The sequence below is a fragment of the Aspergillus fijiensis genome, assembly GCF_003184825.1.
Source record: "Aspergillus fijiensis CBS 313.89 unplaced genomic scaffold BO72scaffold_14, whole genome shotgun sequence".
NCBI lineage: Eukaryota > Fungi > Ascomycota > Eurotiomycetes > Eurotiales > Aspergillaceae > Aspergillus > Aspergillus fijiensis.
The window spans coordinates 100,282-124,087 of NW_024468990.1; the positions used below are offsets into that span (position 1 = coordinate 100,282).

The 23,806-nt window shown below is 53.9% G+C and overlaps 8 protein-coding genes and 1 non-coding gene across 9 annotated transcripts; 4 read left to right on the plus strand and 5 right to left on the minus strand.

Moving 5' to 3' along the window:
• Positions 1–2,321: 2,321 nt before the first annotated feature.
• On the minus strand, positions 2,322–2,393 carry BO72DRAFT_t86. Its single transcript has one exon. It is a non-coding gene; the product is annotated as a tRNA-Glu (tRNA).
• A 512-nt stretch (positions 2,394–2,905) lies between these two features.
• On the minus strand, positions 2,906–4,956 carry BO72DRAFT_373827 (putative manganese ion homeostasis (Fr); the record flags this gene model as incomplete). Its single annotated transcript, XM_040941100.1, has 2 exons — positions 2,906–4,555; positions 4,633–4,956. The coding sequence occupies 2 exons, from the start codon at positions 4,954–4,956 to the stop codon at positions 2,906–2,908; spliced, it is 1,974 nt and encodes a 657-aa protein (XP_040803082.1).
• A 514-nt stretch (positions 4,957–5,470) lies between these two features.
• Positions 5,471–7,898, minus strand: BO72DRAFT_400356 (cation diffusion facilitator family transporter). Its single transcript, XM_040942151.1, has 5 exons — positions 7,494–7,898; positions 7,386–7,432; positions 7,239–7,325; positions 6,856–7,173; positions 5,471–6,803 (listed from the first exon to the last, which is right to left on the minus strand). Exons 1-5 carry the CDS (start codon positions 7,570–7,572, stop codon positions 5,751–5,753), a joined length of 1,584 nt encoding a protein of 527 aa, XP_040803083.1. The 5' UTR covers positions 7,573–7,898; the 3' UTR covers positions 5,471–5,750.
• A 1,317-nt stretch (positions 7,899–9,215) lies between these two features.
• On the minus strand, positions 9,216–10,926 carry BO72DRAFT_51245 (uncharacterized protein). The gene is made up of 3 exons (XM_040949437.1): positions 9,762–10,926; positions 9,464–9,684; positions 9,216–9,395 (listed from the first exon to the last, which is right to left on the minus strand). Exons 1-2 carry the CDS (start codon positions 10,452–10,454, stop codon positions 9,514–9,516), a joined length of 864 nt encoding a protein of 287 aa, XP_040803084.1. The 5' UTR covers positions 10,455–10,926; the 3' UTR covers positions 9,216–9,395; positions 9,464–9,513.
• BO72DRAFT_446372 (glycosyltransferase) lies at positions 10,892–13,134 on the plus strand. The gene is made up of 2 exons (XM_040944280.1): positions 10,892–11,289; positions 11,337–13,134. The coding sequence occupies exons 1-2, from the start codon at positions 11,166–11,168 to the stop codon at positions 12,971–12,973; spliced, it is 1,761 nt and encodes a 586-aa protein (XP_040803085.1). The 5' UTR covers positions 10,892–11,165; the 3' UTR covers positions 12,974–13,134.
• Positions 13,135–15,891: 2,757 nt separating this feature from the next.
• BO72DRAFT_425284 (GMC family oxidoreductase) lies at positions 15,892–18,054 on the plus strand (the record flags this gene model as incomplete). The annotated part of the gene is made up of 7 exons (XM_040942902.1): positions 15,892–15,970; positions 15,994–16,075; positions 16,145–16,415; positions 16,499–17,293; positions 17,350–17,686; positions 17,738–17,901; positions 17,952–18,054. 7 exons carry the CDS (start codon positions 15,892–15,894, stop codon positions 17,994–17,996), a joined length of 1,773 nt encoding a protein of 590 aa, XP_040803086.1. The 3' UTR covers positions 17,997–18,054.
• Positions 18,055–18,418: 364 nt separating this feature from the next.
• On the plus strand, positions 18,419–19,771 carry BO72DRAFT_476161 (alpha/beta-hydrolase). Its single transcript, XM_040947378.1, has 3 exons — positions 18,419–18,727; positions 18,790–19,230; positions 19,323–19,771. The coding sequence occupies exons 1-3, from the start codon at positions 18,640–18,642 to the stop codon at positions 19,523–19,525; spliced, it is 732 nt and encodes a 243-aa protein (XP_040803087.1). The 5' UTR covers positions 18,419–18,639; the 3' UTR covers positions 19,526–19,771.
• A 174-nt stretch (positions 19,772–19,945) lies between these two features.
• On the plus strand, positions 19,946–22,237 carry BO72DRAFT_446375 (cytochrome P450). Its single transcript, XM_040944281.1, has 7 exons — positions 19,946–20,206; positions 20,275–20,404; positions 20,485–20,676; positions 20,771–20,922; positions 20,993–21,246; positions 21,310–21,590; positions 21,712–22,237. Exons 1-7 carry the CDS (start codon positions 20,014–20,016, stop codon positions 22,151–22,153), a joined length of 1,644 nt encoding a protein of 547 aa, XP_040803088.1. The 5' UTR covers positions 19,946–20,013; the 3' UTR covers positions 22,154–22,237.
• Positions 22,238–22,319: 82 nt separating this feature from the next.
• BO72DRAFT_484697 (hydrophobin family protein) lies at positions 22,320–22,860 on the minus strand (the record flags this gene model as incomplete). The annotated part of the gene is made up of 3 exons (XM_040947865.1): positions 22,534–22,860; positions 22,417–22,478; positions 22,320–22,361 (listed from the first exon to the last, which is right to left on the minus strand). Exons 1-3 carry the CDS (start codon positions 22,811–22,813, stop codon positions 22,320–22,322), a joined length of 384 nt encoding a protein of 127 aa, XP_040803089.1. The 5' UTR covers positions 22,814–22,860.
• Positions 22,861–23,806: the final 946 nt, after the last annotated feature.

Consider the following 23,806-nt stretch of genomic DNA (forward strand, 5'->3'; position numbering starts at 1 on the left):
GAGTCTGGTCAACCCCAGATCCGGCCGGCCGGGGACTGCTGACGGACCGGAATCGAAGCGAATGAGTGAATGGCACAGCCCGGAATAGAGCAGGGGCCAGGCCGGCCAGGCCACGAGACCGAACATTCTTTTCCCCCGCGTCGTTTGTCAGGGCCTTCCCGAGTCTGGAGTGTGGAGACTGGAGTGTTGAGAAGTTGAGACGACAAGACACGAGGCCAGGCCAGGCCGACGATCGCCATTGTCCAGTGTCGGGACTAGTCCCGAGAGAGTGCGTTAGCCGGGAGGGTTTCTGGTGCGCAAAGCCGACCGGTGGGGACAACACTGGCTCTCGCCGGTGCCCGAGGAGGTTTGTTGCCAACCCATCTCCGAGGTATCTCTAAGACCCTGCCGTGGATTTCGAATCTAAAGTGGAAAGTGAATAGATTTAGCACCTGATGTGCCAAACAAAGGCAGTGTACAGTATTCACCGCTAAGTTAGAGAACAGACGGGAGGTGAACAAGAGAAGCCGGCCCAACACCGGGAACGGCCACACTGACAAGTTACAACAAACTCCAGACCGCATTCGGGTAGCCGGTCTTAACATTTCTCCCCATCCCGAATCAGCCAAATCAGCCAAATCAGCCACAATAAACAGAAGCACTCTCTACATAACAGGACTAGAGCCAATTCGGAAATCTTGACGGCGATTTTGCCCGAACTGTCAGTCTATCAAGATGATCACAAGATCAGAAACTTTTGGAACTTTCTTCCCCAGACCAGCCCGGCGTGGGGTGAACAGTGAAAAGCGTTCTATTTTCCCACGCTAAATCCAACGCTAAACTAGCCCAACTTCCTTAGCCTCCAATTGCCTCAGCCACAGTCCTCAGTACTCAACCCCGAACCACGGCTCACCCGATGGTTCAGGAGCTTTCCAGCACGGCCAGAGCCGAAAAGCAACAAGCAAACCCCCCAGGGCCTCCCCAAGTTTCACCTATCGGTCCATCCTTCACCAACCAACCTTCTCACCGGGAACCCGAACTCGGCTTAGGGCCAGTTTTGTGCTCTATCGGTCCCTGGCGAGCGTCGGCGATTTCCCTCCGATCCAGGTCCAGAGTCGTGGCTTTGCACCTTGCGGAAAATTTTTTTCTCATCCTTGCTTTGCCACATGATCAGCATCCCCGGATTTTTTTTACTTGCGTCTGTCATCTGGAGCCCGTCTAGATGCTTGACTCTGAGTCTCCAAAATGTTGAACTCCCACGAGGGCGAAATGATGCTATTTTCAGATCCCACCCATGACTAACGACCTAGTCTACCCAATTCTTGACTAATGCGATGGAGGACAAGAATAACCAAGCAACACAATCAAGAAACTTTCCTGGATGCCCCCTCCCCCGAGCCGATAGATTATTGCCGGAGCGGAGGACGGAGGCTTGCTGTGTGCGATCATTTCCCGACCCCGGGGGAAAAGACGGCGCGGGCACCATCTGTGACGGTGGTGCCGCTCTGATTGCACCAGATCCCCTCTCTTCCCGGGCAGAATTAGAGTTGGCAAATGAAATCTGTTTAGGCAGCCACTGGGCACGGCACTCCAAATCGAAAAGGAGGTGATCTTCCCTTCCCCCGCGGGATCAAAGTCAACTTCAACAAAACACGAGGATCCGGGGACGGTTCAACGTCATCCTTAGGTGAGGGAGCCTGATTCTTTCCCGCTTCAGAGGTTGCCGTGTTGGATTCCATTGGTGGTGGTGGTGGTCTTAGGGCCAGTGTCAGAATGCGGGGTTGCTGTGCATGGTCCATACATCCCTACGTAGATGTTGCGTCCCCCCGGGTTTGGGTTTCTGGGTCAGACACCAGCGATGGAGGTGAGGCAGAGCAAGTAGAAATGTGCTCCGTATGGGGAAGGCAATTGAGGCTCTCTGTGCAAAAGGCGGGATCGCAATGGCTCTGTCTTTCACATCTGCCGTACGATAGTCTCTTACATGGGACGGGGTCAATCCATCCCTTTTCTTCTCTGACCAGCCCTGCCCAGCTCATTTGACTAGACAATGCATTCATAGACTTCTGGAGTTCGATAATTATCCAATCAACAAGCTCGTGTAAGATAATCTAGCTTGGAGAGACTTTCTTTAGAGTTAGCCACCTAAAACACATCTTCCATCTTTTGGCCTCCAATGGCTTTACTCAGTCCTTGGGAAGTTGTGGTTTGCTGGCCAAGAAAGGCAGGAACGTGTCACCCGCGTGGACCACCCATTACACCCCAACAAAAAAGTAAATTGTCGTCTGTAGCTCTCAATAAAGACGAAACCCAGCCACCCAGCCACAAAAAAAGGAATTGAAGCTCTCCGATGCGGGGAATCGAACCCCGATCTCCTGTGTGAAAGACAGGTATGATAGCCGTTACACTACATCGGACAGTGTATGCTAGGAACTCCTGGCAGTAATACATGACGTTGGAACGGATAAATGAGGCCGTTTGGGCCAGCAACGTCGATGATATCTCGAATCCTGTGGTGGTAGTTTGATGGTTACACAAGATTGCTAGGGCGAAGGCTAGATAGGGTTAAGGGTACCCGCCTGCTCTAATCACGTGTGTGGGCTGCTCCGACAGGCTACCTGCGTCCCGCGCGCAAGGCCCTTGCTTTCATGTATCACCCTAACGTATTGTCTATAGCAGGTACAACGATGCTGTACTCTACGAAATGGAGGCAATTCGAATCGAAACTGGCTTGAGATTCTCGCTCATCAGTGGCATGATTGATCAGTATGCTATTGCCCACATACAGAACTGAAACTCCGAAACCTGGACCAGCGAGGTTGCAGTGAAATTCCGTCCCGAGTGCTAAACCCCGCAAATGTATATATTCAGGACAAAAACCCGCCATGTCTACAAACTCCGCCCCACCATTCCATGTCTTTTATTTCCTCTACCAACGCCAAATGAGAAAGAAATACCACGCAAACACAATCCCCGCTACGTACTTCACGGAATCTACAAACTCCCCCTTAACACTCCCGGCCGTGGTCGTAGTCCGGCCGGCTCGGCGCCCAGAGCCATCCCGCGTCGGCTTCCATTTGGCGCTACTCAGCTCATCCTCATCTGCACTTGCGTAAGTGGCGTGCAAAGGAGGATTGTTGGTCGCGCGACTAGCCAGGCCGTGCGGGGATGGAAGCGTGGAGCCGGACGTACTAGAAGACGGGCTCTTGTATCGGGCGGGGCGCTGTGGAGGGCGACTGCGATTCTCCGACAGAGGGAGGATGGGGTCCGTCGCGCTAGCCTGTGAGGGATGTTTCACCACAAACACCGCCCGGAGAAGGAGAACAACCAGGGTGAAAGCCAAGACAAGGCCGTAATTGATGAAAATGGAGAGCTGGTCGGGAAGAAGGCACAAGTGATTCTGCACGGTCCGACCAGATCCGGACGACTGCAGCGACTGCCCGGTCGCCTTGTCGACAGGGTTCCACAGGCTGGTCATCACGAAGCCGGGCCGTCGAATCCCCATCGCCCAAGACAGGCTCTTCACCGTGATTTCCCGGGGGGACCCACTGAATTCGTGATGAGCAATTTCGCAGTAGTCATGATCATCCCCGGAGTAGACTTGAACGAGGTTAGGCCCAACCTTGGACACGATGTCCCGCGAGATGGTGGGCGTCAACACATTCTGGTACTGGTATCCCCGCCCCATAGGTATGGAGTTGCGCTCATCCTCTTCCAGGTTGTCATCCGTTGGGGGATACCGCTCTCGGTAAGGCCCGCATGGCGTGGCCGGTTTGCGATACAACGGGACGTGTGTTAAGAGAATCGCGGGGAGGCCTGCGATCTCTGGCTGCGGTCGGTGATAGAAGGAGGGCTCCAAAATGTCCACAGCCCGATGCACATATAGATGCCCCTCGCTCTCATTTCTCATCATGCGCAACGATTCCATCTCCGCCCGGCCCCGGTGCACGTTCATGTTGTTGAGAAATTGCTCCGTGTCCGCCCAGATGCGCTGGTTTGGCAGGACCCCTTCCCCTGTGCCGGCACCCGAGCTGCCAGTCTCCGGATCAGGCTGATCCATGGCGCTCAGCGAGACGGTGTCAACTGAGACAAAGGTATGGTTTCCGATCACGTCCACGCGATTACCTTTCCCAAAGAAGCTCTGGAATCGTTCCCGAACAGGGATCTGGACACCCGACCCAAAGCCCAAGTCGTGGTTGCCCGGTAAGCTCGTGATCATTCTTCGCCCACGAGGATCGCTCGCGTGTCCATCGCCCTGATTCCAGGTATCCATGAATATCTTAGTGAATCGATGGAACTCCTTCTTCCAAAACCGATCCTTGTATTTTTGGTACCGCTTCTCCGGACTGGAGCTAGTTGCCGTCGCCCATTCCCTGCCGCCATCGAACAAGTCGCCCAGGAATAGTACCGAGTCGGGACCCAGCTCTTTCTGCAATGTAGAAAACGAACGCCGCATGTATTGGTCGGTGAACTTGACGGTCAAGGTCGACAGGGGCCACGGCCGGCCGGGGTAGGTATGAGGATCGACTAATTGGGGATCGGCGATGAACGCGACATGGTGCGGCACGGCGTCTTGAGGCTACAGAGCACCACTGTTAGATGGATCCAAAGATAGAGACAGTCGGCGAAGGACCGTAAGGCAACGATGTCACATACCCATTTCTCCCAGTTTCCCCACGCACATGCCTTGACGCTGTCCTGGAAAATGGTCCGCTCTCCCCACCAAAGCGTGCAAGCCCACAGGACTACCAGCGCATTTGTGATGGTAAAGATCCACCGGAATGTCCTCCGTAGCAATGACAGCATCCCATCCCAGCTTTGAATTCCATTTGTCAGTTCCATCGCCCATTGTTGTGTCCATGATGGCAGGTAATCTCGCATCTGTTGTGAAAATGTCGCTGGTTCCATATCAGGTTCGCGACTGACCGGCCGATAGCTGCCAGAGCTGGCGCCGTGTGAGTGAGGGTAGGCGTAACTCATGGTTGTTGGTGCACAGTGGAGATGCAGCTACCGTCATGCGGCATTGCCGCTCCGATGCTGAAACGAGTTTGAAGCAGTTAGTAGAGAACGAGTCGCGACGGCATGCCTCGAGATGCAGTATGATCAAGAAAAGAGATGTAAGAAGCGAGCGAAAATAGTTTGATCCAGAGAAGAATAAGTGTCAAAGTGAGAGAATGAGAGAATGATCAAGTGAAGATGCCAGCCCAGGGGTGTGTTTCGCCGCCAAACAGGCGCGGGATCACGTCACGTGGGAGGTGGCCGCCGCAGCTTCTCCAGCTGGGTTTAGTTTAGTTTGGGGGTCTTGTTCCAATTTTGGCAATTTTGGGAACTGACAGCCTCCGACCGCGGGCGAACTAACCCATCCCTGTCTCACTCCAAGCCTCGTCTTTGGTCACCGCCCGTCAGCATGTGCCGTCTCTGGGAATTGCTACTACATCTTGCTACTACATAGGCATCCTACAAACACAGGTGGCTTGATAATTCCAACATATGACCAGCATATAGTACGGTGTAATTTTGGTAGAGATACTTGAAAACAAGCGCGAGATGCGCACGTCTGGATGCATTTATGTCAAAGTGCCCGCCGAACATGCGCCAAGTCCAAACAGATTCTTAACAGGGACAAACTCAACAAATGACATTTCAGTCACCAGAAACAATTGGGTATGATTAGTACGGATAGGAAACAGTATTTTTAGGGCGAGTCGTCTTATAAGGAAGTGTAAAGGTGAGGTAATTAGACGGAAGAGTATCGCGACCCCTCCCTAACGCAGTCACGGCGACCTCTTCGGACAGCACTGGCCGTTTTGAGCGCATTCTTCGCCACATTCAAGAAGACAAGCCTGAGGATCCCCTTCAGGAACGCTAGGTGTACGGCTTGGGAGCGTCGTCGAAGTAGAGGCTTCACCATCGGGGTGAGAAGGGAATTGAATGGTGTCTTCAGCATCACTGTCCGGCGCAAATTCGGGTTGAATGGTGGACGAATGAATGCCATAGGCATGCAAGCACTTGCGCACCTGCCTGGCTAGACGCATGTACCGCTCCGAGCCCTCGCCCTTAATCTCCGTATCGACCTGGATGTGAATCGAGGCCACAAGCTTGGTGTCACTCAACTGCCAGACATGTAAGTGGTGGGAGCCCATTACTCCCGGCAATCCTTCAATGTCTTCCTTGATATGATCAATGCTGAGGCCGTGGGGCACAGCCTGAAGCAGAATCCGCGAGGCCGCTTTGCAAAGAGGGATGGCAGAACAGAGAATAATCACGGTGATCACCAATGAAATGCCAGGATCCACATAGAAGCGCCAGGAGTAATCAGTCAGCCAGATGATCAGGGCGGAGGCGATGACGCCGATGTTGCCGAGCGCATCACCCATCACATGAAGGAAAACACCTCGCATGTTCAGATCATGGCTATGGCCATGGCCATGCTTTTCATCCTTCTGTTTAGGCTGGGCATGGTTGTGATGCCTGTGAATGTCGTCGTCCACGGGAGTACGATGAGCCGTCTTAGGCGCATTTTCGGCGTCAGTATAGTTGCCAGCACGATCCTTGTGGCCCAATAGCGCAGAGCGTTCGGATGGACGGACGTCCTCGGAATCCCCACCCTCAAGCACGTCGGTGTCGGATCCCGATGGGTCATCATAGCGAGAGCGACTGGCTGCAATGATTTCCTGCCGCAAAGTGGCGGGATGGACTTGGATCTCTTCGACATCAAGGAACCCACGGCCGGTTGCGCCGCTGTAGCGACGAGAACTGCGGTGCTGACTGTCCAAGGTCCGACGACGGTTTGAATACGGGGAAGACACGTCCGCGCCAGCAGTACGCTGCAATCAGAAGTCAACATGTGTCCTGAAAAGATGGGACCGGCCTACTCACGCTAGTTGTGTTTCCTTGCTCCAAGACTGGAACAGGGTCATGACTATGCTCATGACCATGGCCTTCCTCCGCAAAGTCACCTTCTTCGATGTCTGCGTGACCATGGCTGTGGCCGTGTCCATGAGAATGGTCATGGAAAAGGACTAAGCCAATGAGGTTTGATAGCAGACCTAAGCAACCGACAATGCAGACAAATTTGGGGTTCTTGACCTCCTGAGGCTCCACCAGTCTCTGTATGGCCTCCAAGAAGATAGACAAACACAAGGCGACCAGAAATACTCCGTTGACCAAGGCACCTAGTGTTTCTGCGCGTTGCCACTGCAAACCGGACGATGATGGTTAGGACGAGTTCCAAGCGGTGTGCAGGAAAGGGGACAGCTCACCCCATATGTGTACATCTTCGAGTTGGTTTCGCGGTTGGCGACTTTAACGGCCCATAATCCGACCAACAGAGACAGAACATCATTGAGCTATGGCAAACAGGTCAACAACGCGGTCGGAGGGCTGCAGGAGTGTGGGCCGAGGCGTACCATATGAAAGGAGTCGGCAACAAGGGCAAGCGAGTGGACGCTGTAACCTATTCAAGTCCAACAGGTTAGAAGGGCGGCAGTCAAAGATTCATGTTTGAAGAGACAAACCAGCAATCAATTCTAACAAGAAGAAAGCCGAGTCAATAGCCAACAGGATCAGAATCCTGTTGGTCTTGGAGAGGCCCATCGTGTGTGGCCTTGCGCTCCGTGGCGCGCGTGGGATGGGAAAAAGATGACGACAGCGACCCCTAATCAGGTGGCGAAGATCGATATCCAGGCGCACCAAGCGAGTGACCCTGAAGAGTTTCGCAGTAGCAGGATCAAGGAGAATAGGGAAGATTGGAGAAGAGCAGGAGAAGAGCAAGAAAAATAAATCTCACAAGAGATAATAAGTAATTAGTGATAGGAGAGACTGGAGTCCCAAGGATTCCTGGTCGCAGACCAAGGACTAGTTCAGGAAGGCGGAAGGGCGCCGGCCGATCGGAGCGAAGTGGCGTTAGCCTCTGCCGTTCCCCACCGCCTTGCGGGTTATCCTTTCAAGGCTGTCCATGAAGCATGACTAACTTACTGCAGTGCGTGAGTAACTACACTGAGTACTAACTAACTTACTCCGTATTACAACATCCTTCCCCTCTTTCCTCTCTCTTATGTTTGCACCACTTTATAATATGATCAATGCACTCCAAGTCTTCTGTACTACAGGTTTCTCCCAGCTACGTACTAACTTACCTGCTGGACTGACTGCTGCTGACCTCGTGCCGGTTCCACCCATACTTCGCAATCTAGGCTGTTTTGCGACCCACTCCCTGACTTACAGGGTAGAGCCAGTTCTCTCCACCGTTTGACGCCAAACGAAATTGGTTGTGGCCCCTTCTCCACGCCAAGTTTTCTCCTTTCTCTTCTCCTGATCTATCCCCCGAACTTATCCGACTAGAATTGCTTCGTCAAGTGCATCAAGTGAAGCAACATTCACAAAATTTCAAGGAGTAGACCTGTCACACATCATGCAGCATGCCACATCATGACGCAAGATCCGAAGAGACTTTATGCGGCGCGGCTGCCTACAGCGTGGAACGGTCAAGGCGCCGTCTGTGCGCTAGCTCGGGAAACTAGCCCAGAGCTAGCTAGACTGGTAGACTACGCCCAGCCGGCACTTTGGCGGTTGGCCTCAATGCAAGACGACGAACTAAGCGAACAATAACATAAGACTAGTACTAGTACCTCCACTACTCTGAAGCTATTTGGAAACAATTTGAGCTTTGCGAGAATAGGCCAATGAAGGAACTTATGTTTCTAAGAAGAGGGTCTACCTCCACCACCACCGGAAGTTATACTCTTCTGACCTCAATGTCGCACTGTCTTTTCGAATCACAGTGTGTAGTGTTTGTTTCTCGGCAGCGGCTGTTCGAGCAACAGAACAGCTCGGAAAAAATCTTGGCTAGGCTCTTTAAAGGATTCTTTGTCATGATTATGTATGCGACACAGTCAACTGCTTGGACGAAGTCGACTACAGACCCGGTCACTAGTTGACCTGTGGATCATGAAGGAGGATGCATTCTTTAATCGACTGTCTCTTCTGTACGCCTATATCGGCAGACGCTCTCTCTTCGATCGCCTGAGGTGCTTCTGCGGTAACGGAAGCTCTGTGTAGGACCCGACAGCCTCGGCTAATTTCCACTCCTACTGATGAGTAGCCCTGAGTGTAAAATTGATGGGACTGATATGATTCATCACTCGACCCGCCATAGAAGTGTCTGCGTCGTCTAGAAGTGGTTGGTATTGATTCAGCTCCCCAAACAAAGGATTAGACTCCGGAAGACATACTGCTCTGGGCCATTTAAATGAGGCGGTCACCGTGGACTACCTGAGGTGATGAAACGAGGTATCGGGGCTTTGAATGAGTAGTTTCTGGCAATGAAATCCAAGAATCGTGCTTTTGAAGACTGAACAATACCCAAGTTGGTAGTCATTACTCTGCTAGAAAGAAGCCCTGCTCCAGCCAGTGGCTGCCTCGGACCACGATCAGCAAGTCACGAACCCAAAGTTGCACAGGATCGAAACTGCTCATGTTGCCATACCAAGTCGCTTATAGCCCGTCCAGCGTGGTCCAACGATCTCAATAGCCTCGTCAAGCTGTATAAGGGGGTGGCGGCTCTGTCCCTTGAAGTTCACAGATTTGTCGTTGGCCATTTCTTTCCCAACCTTCAATTTCAGCATCGTCATCACTACTTTCAACCAGGTCCCTTTCCATGCTCCTTTTCTCAGCTACGATTCCCTTCGTTCCGACCGCGTTATCAATCTTCTGCCATAAAGTCTTCGTTAGCATAGCCCATGCTTAGGAATTCTATGCAGGATCGCAGACGGGACCCGACATACCTTATCCTTCATCCCATCCCTGCTCACAACCACCACATCCTTACTCTGGTCGACCCTGCCCACCAAGCTTCCATTCTTCCACACCCCATTCTTGACCACCATCCCCTTCAGATCAGTATTGACAATCACACACCCTTCCACCTCGCAGTTCACGAGCCTTGCCTTCTTCAACCGGCTGCCCGTCACGCGACAGTCGCCGATGGTACTCCGCCGCAGAGCACTCCCGCCTCCGATCTTCGAGGCTCTCACCTCGCAGCGCGTCATCCACGACCACTCGCCGATGATCGAGTCGCTGAGGGTGCATCTCCGGAGCGAGATGACATTCTCTAGAGTGCAGTGGTCGGCTTGCACGAATTTGCTGGAGGAGACGTTGGTGAGGGTGCAGTTGGCGAAGATGCAGTGATGCAGGTGGGAGTGTGCGATGGTGCAGCTGGTGCAGGTGGAGCGGCTGATGCTCGTTGCTGATGGATTGGATGAACAGGCTGGGGCGGAAGTTGACGCCGAGGTTGAGGCTGTGGTTCTGTCGATGCCACCCACACCGGTGATGGTGACAGCCGTGAGGACGCTCCGGGCGATATAGTCCGAGGGAGTGAGGTGGGACAGAGAGCACTCGGTCAGTGCGGAGCGGCGGATGGTGGGCGAGGCATTGGTCAGTGTTGTGGTGTTGGTGGTTGCTGATTTTGATTTTCCCATTATGGTAAAACTCTTGAATTGAGATGTGTAGTGAGATGGACGTCGTTATCTTGCGAGGAAGGATGGAAAGTCGCCGAGATTTATGCTCGGCGATTAATTATGGATGGGTCTCGGCAGTGGGCGCTGATGCGACGAGACGATTCAGAAGTGGTATATATACCTTAATCTAGGATGTCGACGGTTGTGCCTCGCATTGGTTGCTATAATCGCCAGTATCAGGCTACCAGTTTTTCAACTTCAAGGGATCCTATACGAATGGTCGATATAGGTAAGACAGCCCTTTATTCATGCGGTCAATGGGCGGTGCCCAGAGGCGCAGTGCTTCGCAACAGCTTCCCGATCTGGAATAGACTCGCATGCGTGGCGGGGAGGAAGGATTACACGAGCACTGCCTGCCGGATGGCAACTTTTCTCATCTTCTTATTATTCTGCTGTCAAACTGGCCGCATCATGAGCACAACAAGGCCAAAGCCCTGCTGGGAGAAATTGTTATCGTTGTTATTGTTTATGTCTGGGTGAGGGTGAGATGAAGACAAGATAAAGCTCCGAATTTAAGCTTCATCTACAAGCTAACCCCGCCGAACTAAGGCAGATCCACTCCATGGCCTGACAATGGAACCATATCCCCGATCTGACTAAAGCCCTCGGGATGATCGGATCGTCTCCTGCTTTTGAGCGGAGACTCACCTCTGTCTACTTATACCGTGTAAAATGCCGGTTCATATCACGTACAATGGAACTACATCTCTAGGCCCTCAAGGAACCATGAGCGATAACGCACATCCATTCCGCAAGATCCTCCTGGTCGCAACGACGGGTGGCTTTACCCATGCCGGTACGCTCACATATTCAGATTGAGTACACCTACTAACCCAGGTCCAGCTCCGGTCCTCGAACTGGGCAAGGTTCTCTCCGAGCGAGGCCACACAATCGACTTCGCAACCATGGAGGGCCAGGAGCACTGGACGAAAGACTACCCATTCATCTCTCAGCTGCATATACTCGGAGCCGGTCCAACCGAGCAGCAGCTGAGCGAGCATTACTTGCGCATGCGTAGTTGGGACATGTCTGTCGGCCTAGCAGGCGCCATGCCCTCGAAGTACATGTTCGACTCCTTCTGGCCTGTGACCTACGATCACCTCAAGGATATCATGGATGATCCTGCCCGCCGTCCCGACTTCATCATCGCGGATTTCTTCGTCGATGCCGTCAAAGACATGCACTTCCAATACCAAGTGCCCGTAGCCATCGTGCACCCACAAATGCCAGCCTTGATGCTCCCGTGCAGCTACATCCCCGGACAGCCGGGCTTTCAGCTAGACGGAACCCTCACCTCCGAGCACGCCTCCATCTGGCTCCGTCTGAAGAACGAGCTCGTGGTCGTCAAGGGCGTGAGAGAGATCATCCGCTTCTTCCGCTGGACGAAACAAATGCGTCGCACTCACGGCGTGTACTACTCCATTCCCAACCCCCGCAAACCCGACTACCTTGTCTTCATTAACTCATTCTTTGGACTCGAGGTCCCGCGCGACCTGCCGCCGCTCGCGGCCGTCGTAGGCCCGATACTCAGCGACACATACCCGCCGTGCGACGAGCATTACACCAAGTTCCTCTCCGATCGCAAGAAGGTCATCTACATTGCCCTCGGCACGCATGTCATCCTTTCTATGGCGGACGCGTCCAAGATTCTCACCGCGCTGTTCCGGCTTTTGGAAATCTCCGTCATTGACGGCGTCATCTGGGCGGTCGGCCAAAGCGGCCGACAAGACCTCGACCCATCCGCCACATTCACGTTCGTAACTCCTTCTTCTCCTCCGATGCTATCAAATACTGTCGACAGCAACAAAGAGTCCAGAGAGGGAACGATCACTCTAGCCGACCTCCTAGCCGGCCACCACCCGGCCTTCCTCTTCCCCCACTTCGCCCCCCAGCGCGCCCTTCTCGACCACCCGGCCGTGCGCCTCTACTTCACCCACGGCGGCGGTTCAAGCGCCAATGAGGGTCTCTACCACGGCAAGCCCATGCTGGCGATGGGGATCTTCTCGGACCAGATCGCCAACACGGCGCGGCTGGTGCACGGCGGCGTCGCGGAGTCGCTGAACAAATTCTCCTTCACCGCGGAGGAGGTCTTCGAGAAGGCGCGCCGCATCCTCGAAGATGTCGACGGCAGGCACGCGCGCGAGTCGCTGCGGCTGCAGCGGATTGCTAGGGTGGCGTCGCGCCGGAAGCACTACGCGGCGGATCTGGTGGAGGAGGTGCTGTATGACACCGAGCTGCGGGTCGTGGACGGAAAGGAGGTCCGCCCGATGCATCTGCAGACGGCGGATATGAGGATGCCGATGTATAAGGTGCGGAACTGGGATCTGATGGCGTTGGCGGGGGTGGGCTTGGCGGGATGGTTGGGGGCGGTTGCAGTATTGGGGCGTTTGGTGTGGCGGCATCGGACGCTTACGAGGGGGATTGTGCTGGGGTTTATGGAGCAATTTGAGGTTGCCCTAAGGTCGGCTGTAGGTGAATGATTGATGCACAGTTCTCATGGTGGGGTGGAAGTGAAATCGGTTATCCTATGACAAGCTGTGATTTCTGCCAGTTCGTACAGTACTTCCATATAACATTCAGCCTCGTTAATACCAATCTTAAGATACTGGGAGATGACTGGACATCTACCATAAGCATTAGATGTCTGTTCCGTACAATAAAACTTTTCCGACTATCGAATAGTACAATACCTGGAAAAGGCTTAAACCTCATCTTTAGTCTGTCTGTATTCCTCTAATCACAACTAAAATGAAATCCGCTCTGCCGGACTTTAGGGGTAAATAGTGGCATTTGTTAGCTGCCTTCCACTGCAAGAGTCTCTACGCAGCTCCCTCTTCCACTCGCTCAATCATATACCGACTCGGAGTATAACCCCTCTGACCCCGGGATAATGCCCCCCCTTCCCCCTCCAATTGCGAAGTTAGTACTGCGTTCACTAGTATAATTGTAAAGAGCTTTCTCGTTTGTTTGCCTTCACCCTGAAGCAAGATTGACTATGTACATCATTGCAGACATTCACTTTCCTCATGCATCGTGATTCATCCAGGTATAGTACCTTCATAGGGATAGATTGAGCTTCTCAATGAACATGTATTCACTGACTTCGCCAGTATTCGCATAGTCCTCGCTGCGTAGCGATCGCTCCTTCCTTGAATCTAGTAGAGATATTCACCTCCGAACCCTTCTGCCTCAGAGATATAGACAGTTAAGTAGAACAACAACCGCCAAGCCAACGTCTTTAGCTCCTTACTCATATTAACCAACCAACCATTGTACAACTTTCCTTTACACAACTTTCCTTTACAATCCATCGAAACTCCCCATGAAGCCCAAATTGTACGAGTCCGAAGACACACCGAATCGCACTTATCTGGCCCCGAATGGAAACAAGAAAACCCAGCATCACAGGCCAAGTGTGACAGAAATTCCGACATAGCTATGTGGCCGACGCTCCTAACGAGAAAGACTGGCCACCTTTCGGTGTGTTCCTTTCCGACGCATTTGTTCTCAAAGCCCCAAGACAATACCATGGCAAGCGGCACAGCCAGACGTTCCACTGGTGACCTCGCCTGTGCGGGCGCCATTCGTGAGCCTCGTATCAACCCCGATCGAATAAAACATCGATCCCCGTAAAAAGCAATCCAGTCGCCTATGAACCCAATCAAAGAGGAATTCTCGTCAAAGTCGTGCTCGACGACGATGAAAGAAATGAGGGAGATGAATGCCCTCTGCAAGAAACCCCTCGCGTGGGCCGGAGACGAGTATTACTCGGTTCCTTTCAGGAGCCTCGAACTGACAGACATCCATTTTTACTTCGGTATATCCGAAGATTCTTCCCATTTCTGAGTGGAAGGCTGCGTCCGATTACCTCAGAGTCTCGATAAGCGGCACTCCTCCCAAGCATACCGTGCAGAAACTAAGTGGGGTCGTAGACATCGAAGCTGCGAGAATGAGGATCGATCGAATCCTCAGTGCTGTTATGCATCAATAGCGGGCCACTAGAGGCAATCGTGCCCATGAGATGAGACTCGGCGTTGAGACGATTCTCGACAGTCTTTAGGAAAGAGTGCCGGGTCGTCCGATTATTCGATATGGTATGAAGACTTAATTAACCCTTCTACACAAGTGGTCATCGTGGAAGCCAAGAGAGAGGGCCAGTCAAAAGTTGGTTGTTCTGGTGCGATAACAGACGGCAATCAATGGGACTTCGTTATTCTTGATCGACTACGCAAGGTACCGTGCCACTCACAAACAACAACCACAGTTGCACTATTTACTGAGAAGCGGTCTCTAGTATTCTATCATCACCTGTCGCTGGGATTCTGGCCAAAAGGCCCTGGATGTGGAATGCACTTTACTGGATGGCGGCAATGGGGGAGAAACAGCCCCCGCAGGGTTCGAATGATATGGAGGAGTAACTCAAATTATTATTAGTGAGAAAACAACGAGTTGGTAAGGAACTTGATGTTCAGAATTGTCTACTACACTACTTATCTACATAATTTGTTGCGTGGTTATTATGTGTGTGTATAAATGGTCTGTCATGTGACGGTGGACAGAATACAACCATCGCCTACGCATCGCCCCGGCTTTCCTTAAGCGTGCCACCCTCAGCTCTTGCGATACTCAACCTATCGGGCTCACCAATGTCTGACGAGCGACGGGATTGTCCAGCTCCAGCGAGGAGGACCTGACAACTTAGGTACGAACCCTGTTTTAGACCCCAACCCTGGGTCCCTCACAATTCTGATTCTGACCCCTGCAATGATAAAGCTTGATTTTCCCAGTTTCACCCGGCTGAGCCTCGGCGATTGCTCGCGTCAATCCTACGCCCCACAGCAGCAACGTCAGAACATTACAGAGTAGGAGGGAAGATGATGATGTATAAAGTCTTGATGGCGTCTATTCTTGCTTGATTATAAATGGCCGCCGCAACGGTGCAGAAACAAGCAATTGTGTGTCCGACCCTTCCGACGATCCAAACCCTCCTGATAGCGCGGCCTTATTCTGCCCCGTGCCTCCACTCGTGGGGCGCAACTGCGCAGCCCGTCAACGGCGCGTTGCCGCCAACTTCGGAGACTTATTTCTTGGAGATAACTCGGCATTTGACTCCATCCCCTCAGCCTATGAAAAGCTCCAGCCCTGTTCGTCAGGACACGAGTAAGAAAAATCTTGGCACCTCCCGAGTGGGGCGGGTGAAACGGCTGGCAGGTGGATCATCTTCCCATACGTCATGGCGATGCAGCATTCTGGTGTTTGCGATGGGCTTCGTGGGCTTGATGGACGGTCGCTATATAGAGACAGCTTTGGCTGTTGAGCTTTGTAAAGGAGTAATAGATCAGCTCTCTTCTCATCCCTTAATAACTAATCGCATCTCAATTCCCCTGCATCGAGCATAATGACGGTTCCCAGCGCGGATAGCTTCGACTTTGTGGTTGTCGGCGGTACGTCTCACTCGTTTCTTCCTTTGTTGACAAGTGTTTCTCTAACATCCCACCAGGAGGTACTGCTGGTAATGTGGTGGCCGGGCGACTGGCCGAGAACCCCGAGGTCCGCGTGCTGGTCATCGAAGCGGGTATCGCGTATGTGACCGACCCTCCAAGCACAGTATGACTAGGACACCCGACTAAAGCAAACGACCGAGACGATAGAAACCCTCAAGACATCGAGAAGATCACCACCCCGGCTACCGCCTTTGACCTGCGCGGCAGCAAGCATGACTGGGCCTACAAAACGACCATGATCAACAGGCCCTCCTACGAGCGCGCCGAGAAGCCCAACACCCGTGGAAAAGTCCTCGGGGGTAGTAGCTGCTTGAACTACTACACCTGGATCCCGGGTAGTAAGGGCACCTTTGACGCGTGGTCCGAGTACGGAGGTCCGTCTTGGACGTGGGATGGGTGCCAGGAGTATTTCAGCAAGGTGCGGACTTCATCCTCAGCATCAGCATCTATAATGACGGTCACGAGCAAGAATCGCCTGCTAACGTGAGCAATGTCAAACAGCCAGCAACATACCACGACGACGACAACCTGTATCCCAACGAGCTGGCCAAGATCGGTCGCGACGGACCGGTGCACGTCTCGCACGCGGACCTCGTCCCCGAGCTGCGGCCCTTCCGCGACGCACTCACCGTGGCCTGGACGGGCGCGGGCCACCCCGTCAGCGAGGACATCTACTCCGGCAAGATGGAGGGGCTCACGCACTGCGTCACCAGCATCTACCGGGGCGAGCGATCGTCCAGCGGCGCGTACCTGACCGGCAAGACGAACGTGGTGATCATGCCCTCGTGCATCGCCAAGAAGATCAACTTCGACGGCGACACCGCCGTCAGCGTCACCGTGCTGGGGCCGGACGGGTCGGAAGAGGTGATCATCGAGGCCAAGCGGGAAGTCATCGTCGCGTGCGGCGTCTTCGAGACCCCCAAACTGCTGATGCTGTCGGGCATTGGGCCCAAGAAGGAGCTCGTGCGTCACGGCATCGAGCCCGTGGTCCACTCGGAGCACGTGGGCCAGAACCTCCTCGACCACCCCATCATGCCGCATGTGTTCCGGCTGAAGGAGGGCATGGGGCTGGATAGCCACCTGCTCCGGGCCGGGCCCGCGCACACCGCCGCCGTGCAGAAGTACCGGGAGAGCAGGCAGGGGCCCTACAGCAGCGGACTGCTGGAGCTGGTGGGACTGCCTCGCATTGATGACCGTCTGGAGAGATACAAGGAGTACCGGGAGGCGAAGGCGCAGAACGGGGGTAAGGATCCGTTCGGTCCGGAGGGACAGCCGCATTTCGAGATCGACTTTGTGGTCCGTATTTACCCGAAGTCAACCTCGTGGAAGCCAATATACTAACCATGACAAAGCCCATGTTCTCCGATGCCTTTCAGTGGCACTTCCCCGTGCCCACGGAGGGTGACTGGTTGACGGTCATCGTCGACCTTCTCCGCCCACTCTCCCGCAACGGCGAGGTGAAGCTGAACTCCACCGACCCTCGCGACCAGCCGAACATCAACCTGAACTTCTTCTCGAACGACCTCGACATCATCGCGCTGCGAGAAGGCGTCCGGTTCGTGGACGAGATCCTGATGCACGGCGAGGGCATGAAGGACGTGATCCGGGAGGATTACCCCTGGCCCATGCCGCGACACTCGGACGAGGCGATGAATAAGATGATTCTCGAGCACTCGCAGACTGGATATCGTGAGTCTCCCTTCCTGTGGATGAGTAAGCCCCTGGCTAATACGTTGACAGACCCCTGTGGTACATCCCGGCTTTCTCAGTCCATTGAGCAGGGTGTGGTAGACTCGGAATTGCGCGTGCATGGCGTCAAACGGCTTCGCGTGATCGATGCATCTATCATCCCGATCATTCCGGATTGTCGCATCCAGAATGCGGTGTATATGATTGGAGAGAAGGTGAGTAGCAGATCGTTTTGAAAGTCGTGAATTGATGCTGATTGCTTTAGGGTGCGGATATGGTCAAGGCTGCGTATCCGGATCTCTACCAGTGAGGAGATGGCGGTTGGTGGAGCCGCCGATTGCGCCTTTTCTTGATGAATGATAATGTGTACATGTTGGTGGCTTTTGATTCCATAGTATATAGCATGTTCTAATCCCTTTCATATGTCCTTGATCATATTGTTTCTTGCTTCCTGAGGTAGTAGGAACGAACCTCTAAACCCCTGACTTTCCACTCAAGTTAGGTGTAAGAGATGTCGCGTATCTCCGTACAGTTCGAAGAAATACGAGCCACCGCCCCACCGCAACCACGGCGAGCAGCCGGCCATCGCGGGACTAACCGCAAACGTATAGATGTCAGACTCCCAGCCTAGCGCTGACGGCTTCATATACTACACTAGAAATAGAGTAAGATTTTCCAAGCAAAGCTTCTTATCTCCATGCTATTGGGGCGCTGGGAGCTGTTATGTCCGTCCTGCCGGGCGCTAAACCACGCCGCTAATATCCAAATTCGGACATAGGATTTTGTTGCTTCGGAGGTAACAGGGAACAGGGATTCATCTGCCATCTGCCCCTCTTCGATCTTTCTGTCGTACAGTACAGAGTACCCAGTATTTATATCTCCATCTCCTCCTCAATTCCTCCCTAGGCCTTAACATCAACACCAATTTACTCTCCCCCCCCAAGACCCTCAAAATGACCTCCAACAACCTCTCAACATGCTGCATAACGGGTACCCTCCACGAAGGCGAACCCAAGGGCACAATCCAAGACATTGAGAACAGTAAAATCACCCACCCCGATCCCCAACCCCCCGTTCCAAACCAGAATACTCATCCCCAACAGTCTCAACCTACATCACCCACCCCCCCACCGCAACCAAAAAAGCCATCCTCCTCCTCACCGACGTAATCGGCCACCGCTTCCTCAACGCCCAACTCCTCGCCGACCAATTCGCCGCCGCCGGGTATCTCGTCCTCATGCCCGACCTCTTCACCGGCGACAGCGTGCCCCTCAACCGGCCCGAGGGCTTCCAGATCATGGAGTGGGCCAAGGGCCACCAGCCGGCGCACACCGACCCCATCATCCAGACGGCCCTGAACCACATCCGGTCCACGCTGGGGTGTGAGCGGGTCGGCGGCGTCGGGTATTGTTTTGGGGGGAAGTATGTGGCCCGGTTTTTGAAGGTGGATGGGGGCTTGGATGTGGGGTTTACGGCGCATCCGACGATGATGACGGCCGAAGAGTTGGCGGCGGTGGAGGGGCCGTTTTGTGTTGCTGCTGCGCGTGAGTTTTTTCTGGGAGTTTTTGGGTGGATGAGAGAGGGGTGGGAAGCTTGGGGGAAGAGATTTTGCTAACGGTGTTTTCTTCCTGGGTAGAACATGATCCGATCTTCTCCGCGGAGAAGCGACGCGAGAGCGAGGAGATCCTTGGTAAGAAGGATCAGCCCTGGCAGATTAGTGTGTACTCCGATGTGGAGCATGGGTTTGCGGTGCGCGGGGATCCCGCGGCGCGGCGCGTGAGGTTCGCGAAGGAGCAGGCGTTTCAGCAGGCGGTGGCGTGGTTTGGGGAGTATTTGTGATTGGGATTTGGTGGTTGAATTCAGGAAGATGGGGAGAGTGGGTAGTAGATGAATGCCAAGGCTGGACTGGAAGTATCTTCCGAGAATGAGGCCTTTCTCTTATGTTCACTTCAAGTCAGCAAGTAGTGGAACGAGAGATTGATCCTCCACCATCGATGCTTCTCCATTACTCAGTCCATTTGCTACGTCTACTACGTATACAGCAGCATACCCCCCAAAAGCCAATCACATTGCGCAGCAGCGGTCTTAATCTATGCAGCCGTCGATGATATCCTCATCCGGCCCACACCCCCCGGTAACCCTCATGCACGATTACGCTCTGCACACCAATCACTCCCACCGGTCGGAGGATTCAGTCTGCAATAAATTCTCAGCTGCAGAACCCCCTCTTTCGATCATTTCACATGAATGACATGATATAAGAAACCCTTCCCCTGGCACAACCATGAACTCAGTCAAACACCCCTCAATCTGACCCAACCCACAGCATGATCTCCGCTCTCCTCGCCGCCCTCCTCCTCGTAGCGGGCTACTACCTGACGACAACCCTAATTTCGCGCCAAAAGCACCCACCTCTGCCCCCAGGCCCTCCCCGCCGACCCATCATCGGCAATCTCAACGACCTCCCTCGCCCCGGCCAACAGGACTGGAAACACTGGCTGAAGCATAAAGAGCTCTACGGTATGTTTATGTTCACCTCGTGTTCACAATAAAACCTGCCCCGCTCACAAGAGAGAGAAAAAAAAAAGGCCCCATCAGCTCCCTCAGCGTCCTCGGCCAAACCATCATCATCGTCAACGAGGCCCGCCATGCAGTCGAGCTACTGGAAAAGCGCTCGGCGATCTACTCCTCCCGCCCGCAGCAGAATTTCGCCGAGATGTGAGCATCTTCCCTCGCGCTTCTAATCTTACCCAACTCCATGCCCAATATACCCGAAGACTGACAAGCAACAACCCCAGGTCCGGATGGCACAACGTGCTCGGCTCCGTGAAAAGCACCGACCGCCTGCGCGCCACCCGCAAGAACCTCCACCGCGAGATCGGGTCGAACAAGTCGGTGGGCCGGTTCGATGCGGTGCAGACTGCGGAGGTGGGCCGGTTTCTGATGCGCGTGCTGGACGCGCCGGGGCGGTTGATGGAGCATATTCGCAAGTTCGGACCTTCCCCCCCCTTGTCCTTCTCTATCGTGGGCCGTTGTCGGTGGCAACAGAACAAAAGAGAGGCAAAGCTAATGCCCAAGCCTCAGAGAAGCCGGCGCCATCATCCTCAAGATCGGATACGGGTATACGGTTGAGCCGCACGGCCGGGATCCGCTGGTCGAGTTGGCCGATCGAGCGATGGAGGATTTCTCGGTGGCGATGTTGCCGGCGACGTATTTGGTGGATTACATTCCGTTCTGTATGTCCCATCCTCCCCTTAGAACTCAGCACTACGACTTTGTGATTAACTGTAACTGTGAGGGTGGTAGTGAGACACCTCCCCCCCTGGCTCCCCGGCGGCAGCTTCATCCGCACGGCGCGCGGGTACAAGCAAACCGTCACGGCCTTCAGCGACCTCCCCTACGCCTTCGTGCGGCACCAGATGCACCACGCCCACGGCCGCTACACGCCGTCCTTCCTGTCCAACCTGCTGGAGCACCAGCCCGCACTGCCCCCCGGCTCCGAGGCCGAGGTCACCGTGAAATGGTCGGCGGCGTCGTTATATGCTGGTGGAGCGGATACGGTATAGCCCCCCCTTTCTTCAAACTGACCAATCCAGAAACTGACGAAACGGTGGGTGGGATAGACCGTCTCCTCAATCGCCACCTTCTTCCTCGCCATGGCCCTCTTCCCGGACGTGCAGCGCAAAGCCCAAGCCGAACTCGACTCGGTCCTCGGGGCTGCGGATCGGCTGCGGCTGCCCACCTTCGCGGACCGCGAGAGCCTGCCCTACCTGAACGCCCTCATCAAGGAGGTCTTCCGGTGGCATCCCGTCGTGCCGATGGATCTTCCGCATGTGGTGACCCAGGAGGATGAGTATGAGGGGTACTGGATCCCGAAGGGGGCCTCGGTTTTGGCGAATATTTGGTTTGTTCTGCCTTTTTCCCCTCTTTCTTTGTCCCGGTTGCTTGGTTCTGTCGCGCCGCGGAGAGGGGTGGTGGTTTTGTGGCCTTGTTAAAAATTGGTATGCTAACTTTTTGTCGGGCAGGGCATTCACCCACGACCCGGATGTGTATCCTGATCCGGAGGCGTTTAGGCCCGAGCGGTTCCTGCCTGATGCTGCTGCTGCTGCTGCACCCGGTGCTGGTGTTGGTGGTGAGGGCGGTGGTGGCGGGGGTGGCGTCCAACGAGACCCCCACCTCCTGGTCTTCGGGTTCGGGCGTAGAGTCTGCCCCGGACGGACCCTGGCGGATGCGAACGTCTACCTGACTATTGCCCAGGCGCTAACGGTATTTCGGATCCAGGGGCCCGAAGGAAACCCCGAGTGGAAGCCTGAGTTCGTGCCGGGGGTGATCAGTCATCCTGTCGTGCCGGCGGGGTTGAGGATCGAGGCGAGGAGTGAGGCCCATGCAGCGTTGGTGAGGGAGGTGGAGAGGGCGTATCCTTTTGAGAAGAGTCATTCGGAGGAGTTGGTGGGGTTGTCTTATTAGTTCTATAGTGGGTGGTTGAAGAGGTACACATGAGGGTTGATTAGGTATATAGTATTGGCTATGAAAGTAAAGAATAGATGTTGGGGGTATGCATCCCCCGGTATTATTAGAGACAACATGCATTAGATACAACATGCATCCTGCGGACTCCTGGTTGGAATGGAAACTATTGCTCCAGAGCAGAGCAGCCCAGTGCCAGAACGCCGTTCTATTTTTTATTAGTATACCTTTCCACTGAGGCGTGATGTTTAGCGGAGACTCACCAAGAGGTTCACTTCGGAGCAGCACTGCGGCTTCGTTGTGCAGGTGGTGTCGTAAGGCTTGCCTATAACCATAGCGTTAGCATCAACAATGACAAACCACCTAGGAAACGGACGTACAGAGAAGACCAACGGAGCCGACGATACTGCCAGCGTTGATGTCCAGATCCGCAAGGATGGGGTCCAGGAGCGGGTCCAAGGGAGTGGTCAAGGTGCCGCAGCACAGCACCGGGGCGATGCACTGCGACTGGTCGACCGTGCTCTCGCTCGTGGTAGAGGTGGTCTGAGCGGCGACGCCCTTGACTTGGTTCTCAAGGGTCTGCGAGTCGGATTGAGGGGCGGGCACGGCGGCGACGAGGCCGGCGATGGTCAGGATAGAGACGGTGAGGGAGAGCTTCATGGTCGTGGTTGGGTTGGGATTGTGTGGTTATGAGAGGTATGGCTTGCTGTAAGAGAGGTTTGTGATTTGATTGTGTTGTAGTGTTGTTGAGCTGGGGTGGCATGTGCTATTTATCTTCAGAGGAGACTGCGACTCGAAGGAATAACCATCCAAGTATACAGCATTTCCAAGAACTACTAGACAATATCCTCCGTTATCGCAGTCGGACATCCGGATTGAAGGAGTCTCAAAATCCAGTCCTCAGCCAATTCTCCATGCAGAGAACAACCGGCTGGGACGGATGCCGGCCATTACAGTGGTGGCAACGCGATATTCACAGTCGATTCAGGATGGACGGCGAGACCTGGCAGAGAGGGCCATGCTGCAGGTACCGAGGAACAGGTAAAAGGCAATCTCAAAATTGAGGCGAGTGGTCTCGGGCCTGTCATCCGTCCCTGTCTTATCAGCCACCCGGTCTGGGTGCTTTTCTGGTACCAAATCAGCGGGCGTACCCACAGTAGCTGAACATCGGGGAGCATGATAACGATGCGTGTGGGCGCTGCTGTGGACTGGATCTCTGATACTTGTGAGGTGCCCGTGGCAGAATCGAATTGATAAGTATGGATGATCTTCGCTGGACAAAAGATCGACCTTGCTTAATGGTGTGGCACCGATTTCGGATGCGGTCATACCATAGTTGACTTAGCTGCAGCTCCAGAAAGTATCGAGCAGCCTCGCTTATCGCAGGGATACTGAGGTCAATAGACAGATATTTTGTCAATGCAATAAACATGGTAGTCGATCATTGAGCATTTTGAGATTATCACGCATCATCCGCAACTCCGCTAGGTTTGGCGGACGCATCTTGACTCCGCGACGATCCCAGGAGAATGATTTGCATTGTTATCAGCTTCAAACTCATTTCATTACCCATATTCATATAGATAAAGTATGAAGTTGTTAGACCATGACAAATAGCTGTGCTGTCTATGTTGAGAGACAGCATCGAAGCAT